This window comes from Mya arenaria, chromosome 3 (genome assembly GCF_026914265.1).
Source record: "Mya arenaria isolate MELC-2E11 chromosome 3, ASM2691426v1".
In the NCBI taxonomy this organism is placed as follows: Eukaryota; Metazoa; Mollusca; class Bivalvia; order Myida; family Myidae; genus Mya; species Mya arenaria.
This window is the reverse complement of record NC_069124.1, coordinates 37,196,457-37,219,158: the sequence shown is the minus strand read 5'-3', so window position 1 is coordinate 37,219,158 and position 22,702 is coordinate 37,196,457. Positions and strand designations below refer to the sequence as shown.

Here is a 22,702-nt window from a genome sequence, read left to right as displayed (position 1 = left end):
TTATATTGCAGATATTTACCAGTCACGCAAAATGCACAATTGCAAACAACATGCAAAAGCACTTTGTAACCAATATAATGAGACAGGCGCTTTGGTTTGCCAAGCCTTGCCTTGCAAACATCTACATAAGCCTAAAAATGTCTGTCTGAGATACCAGGCGTGAAGCTGCATATAACACTAGTATGCGGATGAATCCACATGATTCTGATAAAAACATAAAAAAATCAGCCAAAGTTGCAGTTTGCGTACTTGACTACATGATCCTTTAAATGTCATTTTTATTTTCCAGTACAAAATAAAGCACCTCAAAACGCCCAGAATGCACCATGTTTTTCAAAATATTCTGAGGGGGCATGCCCCGAGACCCACCTAGCAATTATGAATCCACATATAAAGGGCTAGCTAAGCCCCTTACTTCTGTATGCAAAACAAGACTACATGCTCATCTTTTCTCTATCTATTCTGCCTGTTAATTTGCTTGTAAGCTTATGTTAGTCAACAATATAATAACATTAGCTGGGCCAAAATACAAAAGTCTCTTCTTATGTTGAGAAAAATTCGAAAAATTCCGTTACTGTTTAATTTCTGTGAATGTTTATTATTCTTTTGCAAAGAGGTATGCAATTATGATTGCCGGGTTTATATGAAAATACGATATCAGGAATGGTCTGAAACAGGCCTAAAACACACAAAACCCTTAAATGAAACAAACATATATTATATATTAAAGAGAATTGGAGTACTGTCTATAAAACATACACCTTAAAACACAATCTATGAACAGTTTTTGCAAATGTCTCTTATAAAAAAAAGCTACAACAAAAATATCGCTGGAAGTGATGGTACTTCCCATATGCCTGTTTTCTTTGAAAAAGCAGAACTTGTAATTCAATGTGCTAGTAGAAGGTAAATTGTTGTTGCATTATTATACACAGTTGGAAATACCATTTTTAATAATTGTTTTCATTGTTAATGCTGCACTCTCACAGATATATGAATTTTTATTATTTTTAACTTGGAATGAAAAACTTTTGTGCACATGTCTGATAACAGTTATATGAGACTGCATACAAAATCACAGTTTTTCCTATTACCATTTAAAACTCTATGTTTAATGGTTAGTAATGCTTGAGAAGAAATGAAAATTTTGGCAGTTTTTCAGACAATTGAATTCTGTTTCATTGAGAGTTATCTTATATGACTGGATTGAAGGCATTCATGCAAAAGTCAGACTATTTTAATTATTTTTTTCAAAGCAAATGTGAAAACTATTAATCAGTGACAGTGCAGCTTTAACATCCTTTTAGATTTAATCACTATGATTTCAAAATTATCAGACAAACATGATACTAGATGTATACTGTCTTGTTTGGAATTCTTCCCCTTATTCAGTATTGGTTCAATCATAGCAGTATTTATTTGAACTGCCTCTAGGTTAAAGTGTGATAAAATTCATAAGATGTCAAATACATAATTATATAAGATTCACAATTCTCTGAAGGAATGAACTCCTGCTTACATGTCATATGACAAATTATGGACAAATACAGAACCTAATCCTAATAGTTTTTCTCCAGAATTATCAAAGGAGTCACTCTTAACAAAGATCTAGTATAAACTTAATAATAATTTCTTTAGTTTAACAATGTTATAAAATCTTGAAAGGCCATAGGCAGGTAGTTTTACGTTCATACCCTTCAAAACCTTTGACAAGAGGCATGTCTATCAAATATAATTATGAATTACTGGTGTAAATGGGTAGTGGGTAATGCACATGTCAATTGTAACCACCACCACCCCCGTCTGGGGGTATACTGGGTGTGAATGCGGTGGTTTTGTCTTACCAATGGTATGTTGGATGCGGGGGAATTTGGCAGGGATTTTAGTTCAGGATCAGTTCAGGGAATTTAACCTGGGGTAGGCTGGACCAAAAGTCAAAAGTCCCCGGACCTGGGCGCGGGATGTGGTTACAATTGACTGGTGCATTATGCTATTCATTTTGTTGCCCACTCTTTTGTTTTTCTTTGATAATCCATTGCACACAACTATAGATCAGGATCTCAAATACTATATATGTTGAAAATTGACAACTTTTGACATCAATGTTTTAGTTATAGTTATGAATAATGAGCGTTCATTCATTGCTTTTTTATCAAATCACAATCATAAGTGTTAGCAAAGCACACCACTTTGTGCAGTAATGTTTAATGCTGTGGCTCCTCTTATCAACCAAGCACTTGGGCTGTTGGTGGATAACCATTTCCCTAGTTTCCTCCCTGTCTGGTCACCTGTTTGAAAATTAAAACATTGATAATATATAATAATGACAAAACTTGAAAGTATCCAGAATTGTACACTATGTTTATACATTTGCTGAATTAAATGAATAAGCTAAGGAAATGTACATTCAAAACAAAAGGGCCAGCATGGCCCTTAATTGATCACCTGATTAAAATGACCATGAACAAGTCAGTCAGGTAACAACTGGTTATGAAAGGTGTTGCTATTTGCTTAGCAGGTTAGTGGTTGCTGTGTTATTTGATGGTTGATAAGGACTCCTCAAAGAAGGCTGCTCTTTGTTAACAGAAATGAGAAGTATGGTAAGCTGGTTGTTCCCATGGTCAATGGATGTTACGGTAATGAACCAGAATGTTGCTATGGAAGTAAATGATTACTTAAGGAAGTAATTGGTTGCTATGAATGTTGGCTGTTGCTCAGGAAAAAAGTGGTTGCTAAATAAGGCATTGGTGCCTATAAAGGTAGTTAATGGATGCGTTGGAAGGAATTGGATGCTAAGGAAGTCATTGGTTGAATGGGAATTCATTTGTTGCTATGGATGAAGGTAGTTGCTAAGGCAATCATTGGTTGATAAAGAAGCCAAGGATTGTTTAGGAAGTCATCATTTTTTATGGAAGTCATTGGCTGCTGTAAATGAAGTATTTGATAAGGATGTCCTTGGTTTCTTATAAAGTGGTTGTTAAGGAAGACATTGTGAGTTTGGATTGTAGGCACTAAGTCAGACAAGTGGGTTCCTTAAGGGTACTACGAGGTCTACGATTTCCTCAACAAGGCAAAACCTTGCTTAACATCCTGCCAAAAGGTGATTATTATATTGTTGTAACAACTTGTTTCATAATCTTTGAAACTAAATACCTTTTAGTTTAGACATCAGTTTCTAAGGAATTCATACATTACTGCAGAAGTCATTGCCTGATTTGAATGTGTATCAATTTTTGTTCTAGAAGTCTATCAGTAACAGGGGAACTCTGGTTGGGACAACTTTGACCCCAAGGACGAAACTTGAACAACATTCATAAAAAAAACACTTAACAACAATCAGTGATTTTTTATGAATTCTTTTTACTGCCTGTACAATGTACCTCGCAAATTCGGTAAAAAGTCAACTTTGGGAAAAATAAAAAATCAGGCTAAAATTGCTTATATAATGGCAAATATACATTTTTTAACTTTTTTATGCATACCTTATGCTGTGAAAGAGTAAGACTTGTCAAGATTTTGTTTATAATTCAAGAAATTCATTGCTATTTTAATCCGGAATGTAATGTAATTTTTTTTAATTTTGGGGAAAATGGAGTTTTTCACAATAAAAAAATCACTGACAATGAACTACAAACTCCAACATATAAACACCACATACACAAAAACAAATTGATTACATATATAAATTACTGAATATTCACATGGTCTTATGATATTATTGATGAATATTATAATGTTATTTTTAGATACCAGTTACGGGTAGTAGTAATGAAGAATACCAGATTACAAAATCAAAGTGGAAATTGGAACTATTAGAGAATCACTTTATTTGTGGGTAGGTCACTTAAATATTCATTGAGGTGAAAAGAAATTACCATATGATGTATTGCATATGTTTAACCGCTGTTGCACAATCATCATTTCCAAGTGACTGTCTTCATGTCCAGTACTAGCTTACATAATCCCTTTCTAGATAGTCAAAGACTTCATCTGATGCATCTTAAAAAGGAAGAATACGACACAATCATGAACCAAATAAATGCAAATAATGTTGGGTATGCTTTAAACATGATTCAAATGCAAAACATCTTGGCAATTATTTCTAGAGCAATCTAAATGTCCTACATGAGATTTATTCTCTTATGAAAAAGTGATGTTTATGTACAAGCCAAATATACTAGAAATGTGTCAAGTGGACATTAAGTCTTGTGTTGCTTGGTGAATTGCATATACTGTGAATGAACATAATTATCAAAAAAACAGGTATTTCTCATAATATGACAAAGTTTTTTTGTACCAAGTTTGGTAAAGATTATTGAGCCATACAATGTTTTTATCTGGACTGCATCGTCTTTTATTCTGGGCAGCATAATATGGAAATCCAGGCCATGTATACATCTGGGTTTTATCTGTAATGGACCACATTTTCCAAAATGTATGTAGGCAAATGAGTTACATGGAAATAAAAACTATCTATACATAATAATAAGTGATTTGTATACATGTCTTTACCCTGGTATTATATACCCATAGATATATTATATGACATAATATTGGGTTAATACAAAAAAAAATGAAATAATATATAATTAGGTTAATGATAAATCAAGCAAATTTAAACTAACACAAACAATTATATGTATATATTTACATTATTTCACAGTAAAATATAATAGAAATTTATAAAAATTGGCATAATGCTTAAATCAGGTATCTATTTCAAGGCAGTTGTCATTAAATCATAAAATTTAAAGCTGCACTCTCACAGATATACCATTTTTACAACTTGTTTATTTTTTGTCTTGGAAAGAGCAAATTTTTGCATAAATATCTGCAAACCAATGATATATGATTGCTGCCAAAAAATCAGATCGTAGATTTCCATATTTCCGTTCGAAAATTAATGTTTTATGGCTTAAACCATTACTAATGGTTTAAGAAAAATGCATAAAACATTACTTTTTAAACTTAAATATAAAAATCTGCTATCTAATTTTTTGTCAGCTGTCTTAAATAACTGGTTTCCATGGATTTTCGCAAAAATTGCCTCATTCCAAGACAAAAAAATTGTCAAAACGTTCAATCTGTGAGAGTGCACCTTTAAGGTCAAAACAACTAGAAAATGGAACTTTAAACAATAAACTTAAAAACCATGAATTATGGTACAAGTATTTCCACATCGGAGCGGCTAGTTCTTACACACTGACAGTGACACACAATACACTCCACTCCTCTCCATTAACCCTTTATATATATATTACAGTCGAAACTCGTTGGCTCGATATCTCATGGCTCGATATCCTCGTTGGCTTGAACCAGATTAAAAGAACTGATTTTGTTTAACTCTTTGTACATATAAAATTTGATCGGATGGCTCGATATATTGTCTCAGGGTCGATATTTCTCCACGCTCGAAGTCATTTTCGCGGTTCCAAGTAAGAATTTCACAATTTTGTTTGCTTGGGTCGATGTCATTTTCGCGGGTTCAGGTAAGAACCTCACACCTTGATTTGTTTTGTTGGCTTCATTTAGCACACGGCGCTAATCGATAAAAATTAATTCAATTTATTATAATTATTATCAAATTTGAATGACGTAACAGTTTGAATAAACATGCCATCACTTTATCTAAGTTCTTTCCCTAATTGTTATACATGTATAAATTTCAATGCATCCTGATATAACTAATAAGCTATGTTTTTGTTACCCACTGTTTAAAATTACTTGTTTGTTGTTTTTGCATAATTTTTATAATTAATAAAAACAATCAAATAATATTTTCTAAGTATCGAATAAGTGATGTTACGAACTTTACGAGGTGTAACTATGTCCAATTAATACTCTTCTCTTGCGGAGATAGCATAGCCAATAACAAACGAGGTAAACAAGACTTTTTGTAACGAATAATAAAAAAATAACATTCTGTAAGCAATCCCGCTTGGCTCGATATTCTCGAGGCTCGAAGTATTTTGGCTGGTCCCTAGAATATCGAGCCATCGAGTTTCGACTGTAGTTTAAAGCTGACGGAGGCACTCCTGCCATGTACCACTGCCACCATTTAAGTAAACCTGGGAGGAGAAGTGCCCCAGTGTGGAGCTTGAACCAACAACAACTGCTGGAACACTATCATGGCGCTGTAACCAACTGAGCTAACTGAACGGCTGGTTCTCATCGACACGATCTACATCTACAATAACTTTACAATGTACATGAATACATAAATAACTAAAGCATGAATGCAATGTATTCATGTACATTGTAAAGTTGATGTCTACTGTTCTACTTTAAAAGACACATGCATGTACCCCAAAATTAGTTTTGACAGGCATGACTCACTAATGCCAGTTGTGAGCTTGGTCCTAGCTTCATCAAGATATTTCTGTCTGAAAATGACATTAAATACACTCTAAAGCCTAAAAGGCTGTAAAATATGCATTCAACATCTTGATAAGCAACTATCTTAAATAAATTAAAATATTAGGATACAGAATGATGTGAAAGAGACTTTAAAAATATCGCTGCATTGTTGGATGTTGGTGCTGTCATCTGATGATCTGTCAGCGGCAATGATTGAGGCAAGCATCAAGTATATTTAAATAAACACACATAGGTTAATATCTCAGCAACTGCTTGAGGTATTGCATTGAGACTTGATACAATGGTACTCAACCATCCAACCTACTTAATTTTCCAAGTTATATAACTATAGTTTGCATTTAATGCAAATACTTGCCTTTATTATTTCACTCAGAAATTCTGGTTAAGGTTTTGCATGTAAGCACACATACATGTAGGTTAATATCTCAGCAACTACTGGATGAATTGCATTGAGACTTTATACAACCACCCAACCTAATCGAATAATCAAGTTAGATAAAAATTCTGGTTAAAATTTTGCATGTAACCACATTTATGTTAATATCTCGGCATGTATTGCATTGAAATCTAATCTAACAGTGATCCATGCATGTTTCGCCAAAACTTTTCAATCCTTACACTGAAAAGCAGCGGAATAGTCGAGAGCGCTGTCTCCAGAATATGTTTACCAAAAAAATCTTAGTAGAGATTGATAACTGTTCAGGTTGGACAAAAAGCATGTAGGTTGTTTGTTCTAATAATATAAACTGTAAATGCTTCAGAAACTATATATATAATTTTTCATGATATTTGTCAGTATTTATTCTCGTCAACATTTAAATAATATTAGGTGAAACTTGTTTATTGGTCAAAATGTGTTTGATTAGAGTGGCCTCAAGTTCCACTTCATATGAATGAAATTTGGTCAAGTTTTAGAAAAAAAACTATGTTCTAGTTTTATAGGCCATATTCTCTTCCCAAGCTTTCCTTAAAGAATGAATGTAGGTAATATGAAACAGGAGTCACTAAGTCAAGTATTAAAAACCTTAAAAGTTGCTATTCATAGAGGTATTGTTTCCTCATCATAAATCACAACTTAGCCGCAATACTTTTCAACAAACAAGGCATAACATGTAAAAAGTTAATACTTAGGCACATATTTTAGTGAATAAAAGCTTGTGAACATATTATTGAAACAACTTCTGAGGGGAGCAATAAAGCACATTGCTTAGTAACAATTGAGCTAGCTCATTATTAAAAGTTTGTTTTAAACTTGAATTAAATGAATGCAAATCATATATTATTATTTTTAATCTATATTTTTTTTTTAGTTACCTTGTTCTGTTGTTAATTTCCATACTGACTTGGTCAATTATGGCTAATTGTCTTATTATATTTTAACTTCTAACCTAAATGTTTCATTGTACTTTTGAGTGTTCTGTTAACTATATTGCACATTACCCTATATGACAGTATAAATTCAATAAAACCATGGTTATTAAGTTCCATACATATTGGAGCACATGGTAAGCCTCTAGAAATGTCACTTCTTAAACCTAGATTCTTGATCTGTTCGCCACATTGTTTTGTTAATTTTTTGTTTATAAAAACAAATGATTGTTTAATGTCAAGGAAACCTTTTTAAAGTTAAAATGTAGATGTACATAGATAACTGTCAAATATTATTTACTATTTAATAACTGTCTAAAGGCAAAATTTCCATTCATTTTTAGCTCACCTGTCACATAGTGACAAGGTGAGCTTTTGTGATCACAATTTGTCCGGCGTCCGTCAGTCCGTCCGTCCGTAAACTTTTACTTTAAACGACATCTCCTCATAAACCGCTTAGCCAATTTCATCCAAACTTAACAGGAATGTTCCTTGGGTGGTCCCCCAATTGTTGAAATTTTTTCAAAGAATTGAATTCCATGCAGAACTCTGGTTGCCATGGCAACGGAAAGGAAAAACTTTAAAAATCTTCTTCTCCAAAACCACAAGGCCTAGAGCCTTAATATTTCGTATATAGCATCATCTAGTGGTCCTCTACCAAAATTGTTAAAACTATCCCCCTGGGGTCAAAAATGGCCCCGCCCCAGGGGTCACTTGTTTTACATAGACTTATATAGGGAAAAATTTAAAAATCTTCTTCTCAAAAACCACAAGGCCTAGAACCTTGAAAATTGGTACATGTGTATGTGTCATCATGTAGTGGTCCTCTACAAAATTTGTTCAAATTATTCTCCTGGGGTCAAAAATGGCCCCGCCCCAGGGGTCACTAGTTTTATTACATAGTGTTATATAGTAAATCTTTAAAAATCTTCTTCTCCGAAACTGTAAGGCCCAGGGCTTAGATATTTGGTATACAGCATCATCTAGTGGACCTCTACCAGATTTGTTCAAATTATTGCCACAGGGTCAAAATTGACCCCGCCTAGGGGATCCTTGTTTTTACGTAGTGTTATATAGTAAGTCTTTAAAAAAATTCTTCTCCAGAACCGTAAGGCCAGGAGCTTAGATATTTGGTGTACAACATCATCTTGTGAACCTCTATCAAAGTTGTTCAAATTATTGCCACAGGGTCAAAATTGGCCCCGCCCTGAAAGTTATTTGTTTTTATATACAAATGTAGTCTTATATAATAAAACTTTAAAAATCCTCTTCTCCAAAATATAAGACCTAGAGCTTTCATATTTGGTATATAGTGTTACCTAGTGGACCTACACCAAAGGTATTCAAATTATTGTCCCGGGGTCAAATTGGCCTTGCTCAGGGGTCATTTGTTTTTACATTGTCTTGTCACTTAAAATCTTTTCCTCTGAAAGTAAAGGTCAGAATGACTCCATACTTGATATGTAGCAGCCTTACATGGTCCTCTCTCAACTTTGTTCAAATGGTTTTGTTTGGCCCCTTTTAGGGGTCACCAGAGCAAAAAATAGAAAAACCTTTAAACAACTTGATCTTATTAACTGCTTGATGGATCTTCAAGTCTGAAGCATCCTAGCATGGGCCTCTGTCAGGTCTTTTCAAATAATTTTGTTTGGCCCCTTTTAAGGGCCACCAGAGCTAAAATTAGTAAAAAAAACTTAACATTTTCTTCGCATGAACCCCTTGATAGATCTTCAGCAAATTTGGTTTGAAGTGTCCTTGCATGGACCTCTCTTAAATTTGTTCAAATAATTTTGTTTGGCCCGGTTGACATGGCAACCTAAAGGAAAATGTCAACAATTGGTTACAATCATCTTCTTCTCCTAAACCCCTTGGACAATTTTGATGAAACTTCATAGGAATGATCCTTGGTTGGTGCTTTTTCAAAATTGTTCAATGTCGTGTCCGCCCTGTGACTTTCTCTTATATGGACAGATTTTAAAATGACTTGCCATATGTTTTCGACATACCAAGACAACGTGTCGTGTGCAAGACCCATGTCCCTACCTCTAAGGTGAAAGATACACTAAGTGTTTATTCACAATGGAATGCTGAATATGGGGACATAAAGAGTGTTGGCTGTCATTTAGTATGATTGGGGTTTTTTCTATGTGCAGAGGCAATTTAATATAACTTGCAATATGTATTTGACACATAAAGGCAAGATCAACTTTTTATGTACTTGTTCATAGATCAATGTCACATTGGGGGTCATTTGTCACATACTTTGACAGCTCTTGTTCAATATTCTTTGAGAAACAAGCTATGTTAAACTCTTTTACTCAGGTGAGCGATTTAGGGCCATCATGGCCCTCTTGTTATATTTGATTTGGGTCCCTAGGGTCATGGTCACTGTAACTACAAATAGAAAAATGCTTGGTACTGAATAACTTCAGTTTTAATACATTTAAAACTGAATCTCACAATAAAGGCTGAAGTTCTTGTTGCATTGCAGCATTTCTAGTTAACTTTTTAATTTGACTCTTTTTATTGCTTTCGACAGGCACATATTACATCATTATTGTATTCATTTTTAAGACAAAGCCTCATTTACTTGAGCGTGCTGTCCAAAGACAGCTCTTGTTGACATAATTATAAGACACCTTATGTTATGGTTTATATGAACAAAAGCTGTTTCTGTGTATGTTTTAGAAGAAACTTCCATTTCTTATCATATTGATGGACATAGATATGCATACATGTACGGGATTATTGACATCAGATTCTTAGGATTAAATTTACTAATGTTCTGTTCATGTTCAAAATAGATACAGTTATGGTAAATGCATAGTCTTGTTTGTTTATAACATAGACAACCATGTCTTTTGGTTGTCCTGGTCTCCTGTCCTGTTATGTGAATTGGGTTTTATGGACATCTTCGATATTGTAGGTCCAATTCTAGTGTCTACGTGGAAAAGTATTTAGCCTAGGGAGACCTTAGTTTGGGTTATCATGTTGGATATGTCTAAATGTTGGCATGTAGGGAAATGACAATTTTAGGCTATGACAATTTAAAAATGTAGACGTTGCTGGGCAAGGCTCCACACCCAAGTGACTGTCGCATTATATTCTTGAAAAAATGCCTTGGGCTTTTGGTTTGTTATGAATTTTGCGAGTCTGGCAAATATCTGCATTATAAAATTCATCGACATACAGGTGACAAAGAAAAAGGTCAATTTTCAATGATTTCAAAAGATTTATTAACTAAAAGGGGATCATCATAAATGAATACAGAGAACAAGGTTAATTGATTTGACAGAGGATTGATGCAGAGCTTCAAAAATTAAGGAGACAATTTCAGAAAAATGCACATAAATGATTTTTGTTTATTTGTGTTGTTTGATAACTGCTGTGTGTCGATTTTTATTTAATTTCATTTTACCCCCCAAATCACACTTCACACCATACATGGTTTCTACACTTTAGGTTTGTTATACTGTATTATAGTATCTATTGAATACAGTAAAATTTCTGGTCATTGTATTGCAAAATTTGTGCTAATAATTTGCAATTTCAGAAATTCTCATTTTTATTTAATTTTTCAAACATTTTCCCCAAAATTCACATTTCACAAAATTACATAGTTTCTTTACTTTTGATATATTAAACTGTAATATTTATGAAATACAGTAATTCTGGTCATTCTATTGCAATATTTGAAAAAGTTATTGGCAAATTCCAAAAATTCTCATTTCCATTTAATTTTTCATACATTTTACCCCGAAAATCATATTTAAAAAAAAAACTGTGTTTCTATATAATATATAATAATGTTAAATGATATATATTAGCTGCAGTAGTTCTAGTGTTTTTATTGCAAAATTAGGCCGAGTTATTGGCAAAATTCATAAATTGTCATTTTCATTTAACTTTTCCAACATTTTACCCCAAAAATCATTTTTTGCGCCATATAATTGTTCTATGATTTAAGTATATTAAATATGTTGCCTGATATGACATAAATTCATCAAAATTATTTTTGTGCAGTTTTCTTCATTTTTTGTTCAAAAATCTCCGTTTGTATACATTGAATAGAGAACAGAGGTGTTGAAGCACTGCTTCAACACCTCTGAGAATGAGTAAAGTATAGTGCACGCTACCACAATGTATATAGACTATAACACAGGTTCAAATTTACAGATAGAGAATAGTGCACGCCACCACAATGTATATAGACTATAACAGAGGAGTTGAAGTAAATCTTCATAATCTCTGGCTGTATACATTGTATAGAGAACAGGGGTGTTGAAGCACCGCTTCAACACCTCTTGACAATGAATAGAGTATAGTGCACGCTTCCACAATGTATATAGACTATAACAGAGGAGTTGAAGTAAATCTTCAAAATCTCTGGCTGTATACATTGTATAGAGAACAGGGGTGTTGAAGCAGTGCTTCAACACCTCTTGACAATGAATAGAGTATAGTGCACGCTTCCACAATGTATATAGACTATAACAGAGGAGTTGAAGTAAATCTTCAAAATCTCTGGCTGTATACATTGTATAGAGAACAGGGGTGTTGAAGCACTGCTTCAACACCTCTTGACAATGAATAGAGTATAGTGCACGCTTCCACAATGTATATAGACTATAACAGAGGAGTTGAAGTAAATCTTCAAAATCTCTGGCTGTATACATTGTATAGAGAACAGGGGTGTTGAAGCACTGCTTCAACACCTCTGAGAATGAATAGAATATATACCGTGCACAGTATATACTGGTATAGAATATAACACCAGTGTATGTACTGTCACGGTGTATCGTGCATATCCATATAGTGTATAGAGTCTATGCACTGTGTTGATATAAGATATCAATCTCAACTTGGTCTAAGCATTCTAGATTTAATATTTTTTTCTAGATTCAAATAATTCACTGTTTAAAGCAATTGTGTGTTACTGTTTACCATGTATAATGAATACAAACACGTTTTACATATACGATACGAAAAAGAAGTAGAACACCCTTTACAAAAACTTCAAGCCCTTTATATGTCAATTGCAAATATATTGTTAAAATACGGGACTGAATTTTAGTGTGATAACACATGTTTCCATGATTCATGAAAATAAGCCCATCATTTAGGCTACTCCGTCGGTCTAACTGTTAAAACGCGTTCATTCTTCCATTGCCATTCCATTACAATGCGTCTTTTCAAACATGGAGCAATGTTCAAAAATGAATTTGAAGAATAGAAATAATAAACATATTTATAATAACTCGTTTTGGCACCAGTCAGTGAAATAATGAGTATATACACTGAAGGTTGTACACGACCGTGTACTTTATCAAATTGTAAACGACCGTGTACTTTATCAAACTAAAATGTCCGTGTACTTTATCAATTTGGTTTTAGTTCATTTTCGCCTTTGAAGTTCAACAATACACGCTGAAAACTTTAAAATATATAAAATTTGCTTAAAATAAGATTTTTGTATGAATTATTTACGGCTAACATGAAGTAAAGCGAAGATTTGTCAAAAGCCATGTACTTTGCCTTAGATATCAGTTGGTCATTGACAATATTTTCAGGAAAAGTATAGGATATTAGAGAAAGTTCTTTATTACCGTGGATAGAGCTCGTAAATGCGGGGTTTATGGTCTTTATTTCACAAAAATTATCCAAATATTAAGAAAGTTATCTTTAAAAACCTTACCTGAATCGAGACTTGTTGACATTTGTTGCCGTGCACTTTTCCAAATAAGTCACGTGGGTTCTCCACCGTTGTAGCTGCAACCGAGACTCATATATTTGTCGAAATAGTAATTGCCACCAAATTTCATGCAAAGAAGATGAAAATCCGACGGGTGTATAGGTAGTAACATGAATGCGGATTTATATCCCTTTTCGCCTTTAAGGCCTCGAACCCTAAATCAAATATCATATCTGCGACTTCATCAAAAGTAGAATATTTCACCGTATTTAACGACGATCAATCCCGGCGTTGACGTTTAGCCCAGGTGGGTAAAAGAGATGTGTGATTAAACGAAAACCACCGGTTAATTTTGGAACCACTCCGATAGGCGAAGTTCTAAAATTTGACATTGGGGGTATTTTTAAAGGGCCATCTATGCGTAACATAGAAATTTCTTTTTCAATTATGACCGCGAGTACTATGGGTTGTAACCCGGCAGACATAAGTTTCTAGACACGCACATGACAAATATCAACCACAGTTCATAATACATTTCTGACCAGGATTCCAATGAATCCAAGGCTATTCAGCATCTAAACTGCTTGTCATAGTTTAACAATCCAGTTCTGCAGCGCTTAGCAGCTGTTCTTATGGTATTCATATATTTTAATAAATCTTTTTTTAGCATGTGCTGATAAAATAAATAGATAAAAAATGCTCGAGATTTCGGCAAAATTGAAGAAATTTTGCCTCGAGACACTGGTTTTAGGGTAAGGACGCCCTGGAAGAAAGTGTTATGCTTTTTCGACAGTGTTACCAGACAGAGGCGTAGCTAGGCCTTAAAACTTGTAGGCCCGATGGATCTATGTGAGTTTGGGGATAAGTCCCCCTCTCCACCCCAAAGGTTCTTTCTAAACAAGAAGCAAAATGGTGAAATTTAGAAGCATTTCAGGAGAAAAACCAAAAGCACAAGTGCATCAATTGTATAAGCAATTTACACACACTTTATTAAATATGCAATGATTAAAATAAAATCACCTTGCACATAGTTTAAATAAGCACCGAACTTGCATTGGTCATAATTAAACAAACTTTTGAGTTGTTCTAAGTGTTTGAGTAGCTATTCCTTTTTATTGCTTTTTCGGGTTATTTAAATTTGTCATTCTCCAAAGAGTTGTAGGTCCGGGCCTACAAGGCCTATATGTAGCTACGCCACTGCCAGAAATTGCTGGAAGTGGCTGAAAATCTAGCAACTCGTTACCTGTTATTGTGGCACCCTAAGCCACTTCATCGGGAAATTCTTGTCCCGGCGTAGGATTAGGGCCTTATAACCGGCAAAACTATGTGAAGACCCTTGACCTTGAACCTCCGTGCTGACCGTAGCTGATGACGCTGTGGCCAATGGCGGGGGAGTTGTCGGTGTTGCCCTGACGATTGCTGCCTTGGGGGCCGTCTGCGACGCCTTCCCGCGTATTTTGGCCGCCAAACGACTCGACCTCGTGGCCTTGGGTGCAGCTGCATTAGACGGGTCCCTGAGTCTTTCTCCATAGCGTAGCATGGCCGACATCTTTGTTCTTGTATGTTTTCTCAATGAGAATAAAGAATAATCAGCAGGAATTTGACAAATGATTTAGTGTAATGTTTAATTGTATTCTATTTATTTATGACCCTCATTTCATTAACCTTTTACATTAAACCTTTAACTGTTCAGGAAGTTTGATATCCCAAAGAGGCGTAGTGTGCTTATATTCAAAGGATTACCTAAGCCGAAAAAAATATAATGATAATGATATGATAATTGGCGATTATTGCATGAAATATACAGATAATGTTTCATTTAACGTTTTCATTTACCAATACAGAAGTACTTGAGAGAAGATTGATTGCAGAAATGGCTAAATAGAATCGATTTCTGGAGGAGGAATAAAATTCGATACCGTTTGAGAGAATTTCAAAAAGGAAAAGAAAGTTACGTCATCATTTCTTTCGGTACATTATGCGTAGGTCACACACAACTGATAGTTGACGTGTGGTTAGTAAATGATGCAGCGATAAAACCTTTGACCTTATAAAAAATCACCTGTTAAGAGCATTGCAACCCGTTGTTGACTCAATTGTTTTCTTTCAAAATATGTCGCAAAACAGTGATTTTTTCCGCATAGCATAAAAACCACCATAAGAACATTGAAAACAATATTTATTGTGGTAAATCTATGTAAAAATAGTTTTATAAGCTTATAATATAACAATGTATAATATCAATGATATACAGTAATGTATTCAAAACAGAATCGTTCAAGTCATAATTTTCGAACCGGTAAAAATAAGGTATTATACAAACTTTCCATGTTTTGATCATATTTCAGTTATCAATGCACGTATAAAGATAAGTTTAACATGTGACGGCATGTATAGAACATACTTGGACAGCAAATGCCCATCAACTATGCTCAACTCAAGAGCCAAAGACTTGCCCAGACGAACAAGGGGAATGTAATACAATTCTTTGAAAGAGATGACAATAGTCGCATGAATCCTGGAAAAACAGAGACTGGAACAACGCAAACCCGAGTGCTTACTGACTACATGTCCAATCTTCTTTTAAAATATAGAGCAGAAAACCATGATTATACTTTGTTTCTTTCTACGTTCTGTAGAATGCGTCATGGTAGAATTCTGTTAACTCGGGCAATTGGTAGAAATGAACGTCTTTGTACAAAACACCAAAACATAGCCCTAAGGCTGCAGTCACTATCGATATGGTAGATGCTTTTCTTCCCACCTCACTTAAACAAAAAATATGGTTACAATGTATTTTAATTTTATTTTTTTTACATACGGGTTGTTTTTAGCCTGTGGTCAGGATGAGGATTTCCAGCACGGTCAAATATTTGCATCTATTTATCTGCGGTGGGAGAAAAATTCATTCTGGAGGCTCAGAATTTTAAGGTTCATTTACGTACAATGACGACAAAATAGCTACACACATGAGTTCTGAAGACCAGGAGATTGTAATTATATATTTACACAATGATTTTGCGGAGAATTATGTTGGGGCGCTGATTGGAACACTTCGATGGTAACCCTACACCCGACCTTTTTTGTAATTTGGAACACATTATGAAATTCACCATGAGGTTCACATAGTGCATTTTTTCGACGTATTGCTTTGTTTTACTTAAATTCATATATCCATGGGAGCTTATCGGGTCGGACGTATTTCTACTGTGTAGAGCGAGTGCTCTAACTTGACAATACTATCGATATAGAGCATATCGCTTATTATAGTCCGACAAGATCAAGTGTAATTTGCGCTAAGACTGGTCCTTAACAGGTTGTGCAAATTACCCTCGCATTTTAAGTGGGTTTTTAGATAATTATTTTCGCTTTATTCCGAAATAAGTCTACTATCCACTCTATATTTACCACATTGTCTCAAAACGGCGTGCGGGGTAGTATTACTTTTGTGGAGCAGTAGTTTCACTCATATTGAAGCAAGATAATCTATTCTCGTGTCAATAAAATCATGCCCAACAAGTCATAAAATATTGCATTTTCTATAAAATAACGTAACAGGTATTCAGTAGCGCACTCCCACACTCCGATGTGCAGTTCCGGTCGCCTTTATGTAACTCAGCCCACTCGGAAGTAATGTGGAAACTATGGCTGCATTGTTTTTCCTTCCGGTCCGAGGAAAATCGGCAAACATGAAATATTTGGAATGCAATATACTCGCATGGGATATTATTTAATGGCTGAGATGATGATTCTTATATTGGGCTCTCTGTGTTTGTTTTGTTTTTCAGTATTTACTTTTTGTGTTAAAAGACAATAACTATTTGAATTGATTCACGTTTAAAAAATCATAGATGGGATCGTAATGTGTGCACGCATTATACAACATCAAAACTCATTAAAGCGACTCCCTCATAGGTTACCAATTAGCAGCTTTATGGAGAGTGGGTCCAAATCGTTATAAGTAACTTAGAAGCTTGCACCACGCATAAAATGTTTATTAATGTTCATCGTAACGCGATTGGGGGATACTTGAAGGCCACGCACGTGCAGCGGGTGGTTCACAGAGGGTCCCTTTTTCAGTACATTTTTATTTATTTAAGAATTTCGGCAGTGGAATTTCGTTTCGTTTCAGTATGTTATACAGAAATATGTCTTGAGTTTGTTTTTTTAAACTAATTACAAAATTATGCACAGCTTAACAGTTTAAAGGAGAAATATCTTTTAAATAGGTAATTTATTAGAAGTCTTACAAAGTGTCCCCCTGCTTATGACAGATAATTTGTAACCCACGTAAAACGAACATATTTCTCTGACAATTAATTCACTTGCACAAGCAACGAGTTACGCAGGACGCTGCTTCTTGTTATACTTCTCACAGATCGAGACAAATGTGTTTTTGTATCGCGTATATTACTGAATGAATCGGATCGTAGAAAAAACAGAGACATGAACTTTCAGGAGATAATTGCTTATATTTTGCACTCACCTAAGCTAGGTGCAATGGCTAACCGGGTGGTCCGTCAATCCAGACCATGCACGTGACCTACCCGCATGACTTTCAGTGAATGTTTCTGATTGGCTGAGACGGATCGAACTTTCCCACACTACTTCATTGCGAATGAAATGGAACGTATATTTAACAGATAGCAGGTTGGGTATAAGTAAACGTATTACAAGTGAGCATGTGGATTTAGACGAATGTATTGAACATCGTAGAGGATAAAAGAAAACTTCAAAGGTTGCCGACACCAGGATTATTATTTAATAGCTTTGTGTTATTAGCTCTTTAGTACATAGTGCGGATATAAAAACAATAATAGAAAGTGAGATTAATTAAATCTCACTTGCAGATTTAATTTCAGAAATATGTTGGAAATACGGAATGCGTAGATTTGTAATATGATAAACTATTTAAAAGGAACATTAAATGTTGCTTAAAATGAGTAAAATCTTAAATAAAGTAAGAAAAAATAATAAAGCATATAAATTGCCTGATTTGGGATTTTTATCAAGCGTTTGATATAAAATATTCGAATATTATATTGCCGACATATGACTCCTTTATTCAAATCGTTGAGGTAAATATTCGTTAAACGAGAAAATTTAATCCAGACAACCACCTTTGGTTAAATATAAAATATAATGAACTGCGATCGTGTCTGGTTAAGTGAACATCTGTGGCTGTACATATTCTCGTGTTTGTCACTGTGTTCGCCCGTTCGTGCAATGACCTGTCCGCCGTGCGATAAAATCCATTGCTCGCCCAAAAGCGCTGCCAAACTGGACTGTCAGGGCGGAGTGACGACGGGTGTGTGTGATTGTTGCCCAGCATGTGCACGTGTGTCGGGCGAGCGTTGTGGGGGTTACTATTATTATCTTGGAAAATGTGATAAAGGGCTGTACTGTGAACCCACGGATAAAAGCAAGAAGGGTCGAAACACGCGGAGTCACAAATCTCGCCAACCCGAAGGCATCTGTACAAAAGGTATTCATTTTTTACTTTATGATTTATTGCAAACAAACAAGTTTCGGATTATACATCAGCCTAAATTCGTGTATCATAAAGCCTTTGATGAAAGGGACCTTATTTTATTCACACATAAATACACTTACCATTCTGCTGTAAGTTTGAATGGATGTTCTGGGAATTGTTTTATATCATTTGGGCATATTTCATTTTCCCCTGGTTTTCACCAGTGACCAGTCTGCAAGGTACAGAAATCGTAAAAATACCTCGTGCATCTCAAGAAGATGAAAGTGTTCAAACGGCATCCATCATGATAACAGTCGTTCAAATATTAAATAATTAACATTACTTTACTTATCCAGTATACTTACTGTACCCCTTTAATAGAAATAACTATATTTACACCAACGTTAACGACTTTTGAAAGCATTGGAATGAAAATGATACTCAGTTTCCTGTTGCAAAGCATATAGGATGAATGGATTACATTTGTAGTGAACATTCTAAAATGTGAGAAAAGGTTTGTAAGTATACATTGTTTTAGTAACAAAAATCTCTTCTTTGCATTCTTATGCAAATCCGTATACGGTAAGTGCTGTAACCTTTAACAATAGGCGTTCTCATTTTCAGTTAGTCATAAAATGCTGAGTAAACACGAAGTATTTCTGTGATTATTAATTTTACAAATGTCTTCGTCCCGTGACGTTTTACATCACCATTTTAATGAAAATTTGTAAGAAAATATTCCCATTTAAATTTATAAGGTTTAGAAGTAAAATGGTACAATTGTGAAGGACAGCTAAGCTGAAACGCTACTATACACGTATTTAAACACAAATTAGTGATAAAAAAATTCTAAAGAAGTGCTATTAAAGTTGAAAGGAAATTGGAAAATAACTGGACAAAAAATAAAAATAACCAGTTTAACCATATACTGCAGTAAAAATGTTACATTACATAATTAACCATATTGCGTTATAGGTATATACAGTTATTTTACTAAACTTAGTGTCTAACTTTAATTTAAGTGTTTCAAGTAAAACTTTGCATTTCGAAATAAGTTCTATAAATAATAATTGCCGCGCAAAAATAGTCGAATGTAAATTAACAATAAATATAAGTGTTTATGCTCACTGGTCCATCCGGTAAGCAATGGAATGCCTAACGATGCAATTTTTGAATTGTACGTTATAACAAATATGATTTATTTTGTAAATATCCATTTCATTCCAAGATATTTGCAATATATTCAAATTTAATAGTTTAAAATCATTTTAGCTGTTTTACACTTCGAGAGGGTTGAGTGTAGGAAGTCTACTCCCAGACATAATTGGTATTTTTATCCACTCCACGTTCCAAATTAAAAAAAGCAGACCGTGTCAAGTTCTGTATCAAACATTGGAACAACTCCACTCAACTCAACGGAAGGCGTGTCTTATATACTTTATATTTCTTGTGAAATGTGGCTTATCCACAAGGATTGAAATGTATGTTCTGATCACAACAACAGTGAAGTTCATCATCATAGTATTTACAAACTCGTGTTAATTTTGATTTGAGAAATGTTTGGCCTTATTGTTAACAGTGACTGCGAGAGCACAAATAAATGCACAAGACAGTGTCTGGCCATTGCTATTACCACTATAATGTATTGGAATATACACAGACTTATACATACAAAATATTTATATTTTTTGTATTTAAGGCTGTACAGATATTTTTTTATTCAATAGAGTCATTAAATATTAAATAAATGTACATTTTGAAGCCTGGTGACCCAAATTTGTAACCATCTGAAAAGAAATTGCTTGCTGATAACTACTATGTAATGTATATTGACGACCTTGTTGATGCATATGCTCATCGTTCGTTTTAGCAGTGAACTGGAAACAATAGTGTATGTGGTTACATAGAGTCTAGAGTGTTACAGACAGTGTCAGACATCTTCCTTGTCCTCTTCAAACGTGTAAATAAACACACCCGAACTTTCCAAATAATGACGAAGAATGGCACTCAAGGAAAACTTACGAGGGTAGATCAAGAGATGTAGTTTATATAATCGCGGCAGATATAACCAAATATTATTGCCTGCCGTATCTCACAGTTGACGGTCTGTCTGCTGGATTGGTATTTATATTGCCAGCCAGAGAAGCAAGTGCATCAATACTGAATACCTAGTAAATTCAAGTATCTGCTTCCCCCTGTATCACCTGTTAAAGGGTTACTTTAAAAAAAATACTGTTGACAAGTATCACTATGGAGACACGGGAAGTGAAGTTGATTAATTAAAGCTGGTGCTAAGTCAAGTGCTGTGTCATGTGGCGGCCGTTAAAATGATAGCAACATACTTCGTCCACAATGCACTTCTTTATGTTCTTGTATTTTGGAGTCGTATTATATGACTGAGCGATTTTTGTAATAGAATATTGCTTTGAAAGCATGTGTTTGTTGTTGTTGTTGGTATTGTTGTTGTTGCTGTTGTCGTATGGTTTGTTGATATTGCTGTTGTTGTTGATGTTTGTTTTTGTTTTTGTTGTTTAATGGGGTGGGGGTCATTTACAGTGTTGCCGTCAAAAATGTATAGTATTTATATAAAATAAAATTATTTAGATAAAAACATCATCATGATGATGTTACCGACGAAGTGACATCATACAGTATTCCACATTTTCCTCCTACGAAATTACATGATACAGTATTCCACATTTTCAACCTACGAAGTTACGTGATACAGTATTCCACATTTTCAACCTACGAAGTTACGTGATACAGTATTCCACATTTTCAACCTACGAAGTTACGTGATACAGTATTCCACATTTTCAACCTACGAAATTACATGATACAGTATTCCACATTTTCCTCCTACAAAGTTACATGATACAGTATTCCACATTTTCCTCCTACGAAATTACATGATACAGTATTCTACATTTTCCTCCTACGAAGTTACATGATACAGTCTTCCACATTTTCCGCCTACGAAATTACATGATACAGTCTTCCACATTTTCAACCTACGAAGTTACGTGATACAGTATTCCACATTTTCAACCTACGAAGTTACGTGATACAGTATTCCACATTTTCAACCTACGAAATTACATGATACAGTATTCCACATTTTCCTCCAACAAAGTTACATGATACAGTATTCCACAGTTTCCTCCTACGAAATTACATGATACAGTATTCTACATTTTCCTCCTACGAAGTTACATGATACAGTCTTCCACATTTTCCGCCTACGAAATTACATGATACAGTATTCCACATTTTCCGCCTACGAAATTACATGATACAGTATTCCACTTTTTCCGCCTACAAAGTTACATGATACAGTATTCCACAATTTCCTCCTACGAAGTTACATGATACAGTCTTCCACATTTTCCTCCTACGAAATTACATCATACAGTATTCCACTTTTTCCTCATACGAAGTTACATGATACAGTATTCCACATTTTCTACCTACAGGGGGTACACGTATTCCGAATCTGCAACAATTGAAGTGAGGTTTTGGAGTCTGATATGCAAGATGGCGGCGAAACAATGACACAATGGGATTTTCGGAACCTGTTTTCGCCTGGTAAGTAGTATATAGTTTATATTTCCAAAATATCATGACGCGCATTCGGCTCTACAATTACCATGCCTCCCTCGGTTTTTATTTCATGCTTTTATGTTAATACGGAATAAAAAAAGTTATTGAAGAAAACCCTTCGACCATTTTGTTGTTTACAAATGTGGGAAGCGAGAATTTGATACTTTTTAGGGCGTTTAAGCTCCAAAAAC

General features: G+C 34.5%; 1 protein-coding gene and 1 long non-coding RNA gene across 3 annotated transcripts in view; one reads left to right on the top strand and one right to left on the bottom strand.

Moving 5' to 3' along the window:
• Nucleotides 1-279: 279 nt before the first annotated feature.
• On the bottom strand, nucleotides 280-4,451 carry LOC128229110 (uncharacterized). Of its 2 annotated transcripts, none has more exons than XR_008260027.1 (3): nucleotides 4,298-4,451; nucleotides 3,876-3,999; nucleotides 280-2,288 (listed from the first exon to the last, which is right to left on the bottom strand). It is a non-coding gene; the product is annotated as an uncharacterized LOC128229110 (long non-coding RNA). The 2 variants fall into 2 exon arrangements; XR_008260028.1 differs by having other exon boundaries at nucleotides 4,327-4,449.
• Nucleotides 4,452-18,636: 14,185 nt separating this feature from the next.
• Nucleotides 18,637-22,702, top strand: part of LOC128225570 (uncharacterized) — a 42,791-nt gene continuing 38,725 nt past the window's right edge. The window contains exon 1 of the mRNA XM_052935441.1: nucleotides 18,637-18,923. Within this exon, the coding sequence (XP_052791401.1) occupies nucleotides 18,665-18,923 (259 nt within the window). The 5' untranslated portion in view covers nucleotides 18,637-18,664. The remainder of the gene's footprint in view (nucleotides 18,924-22,702) is intronic.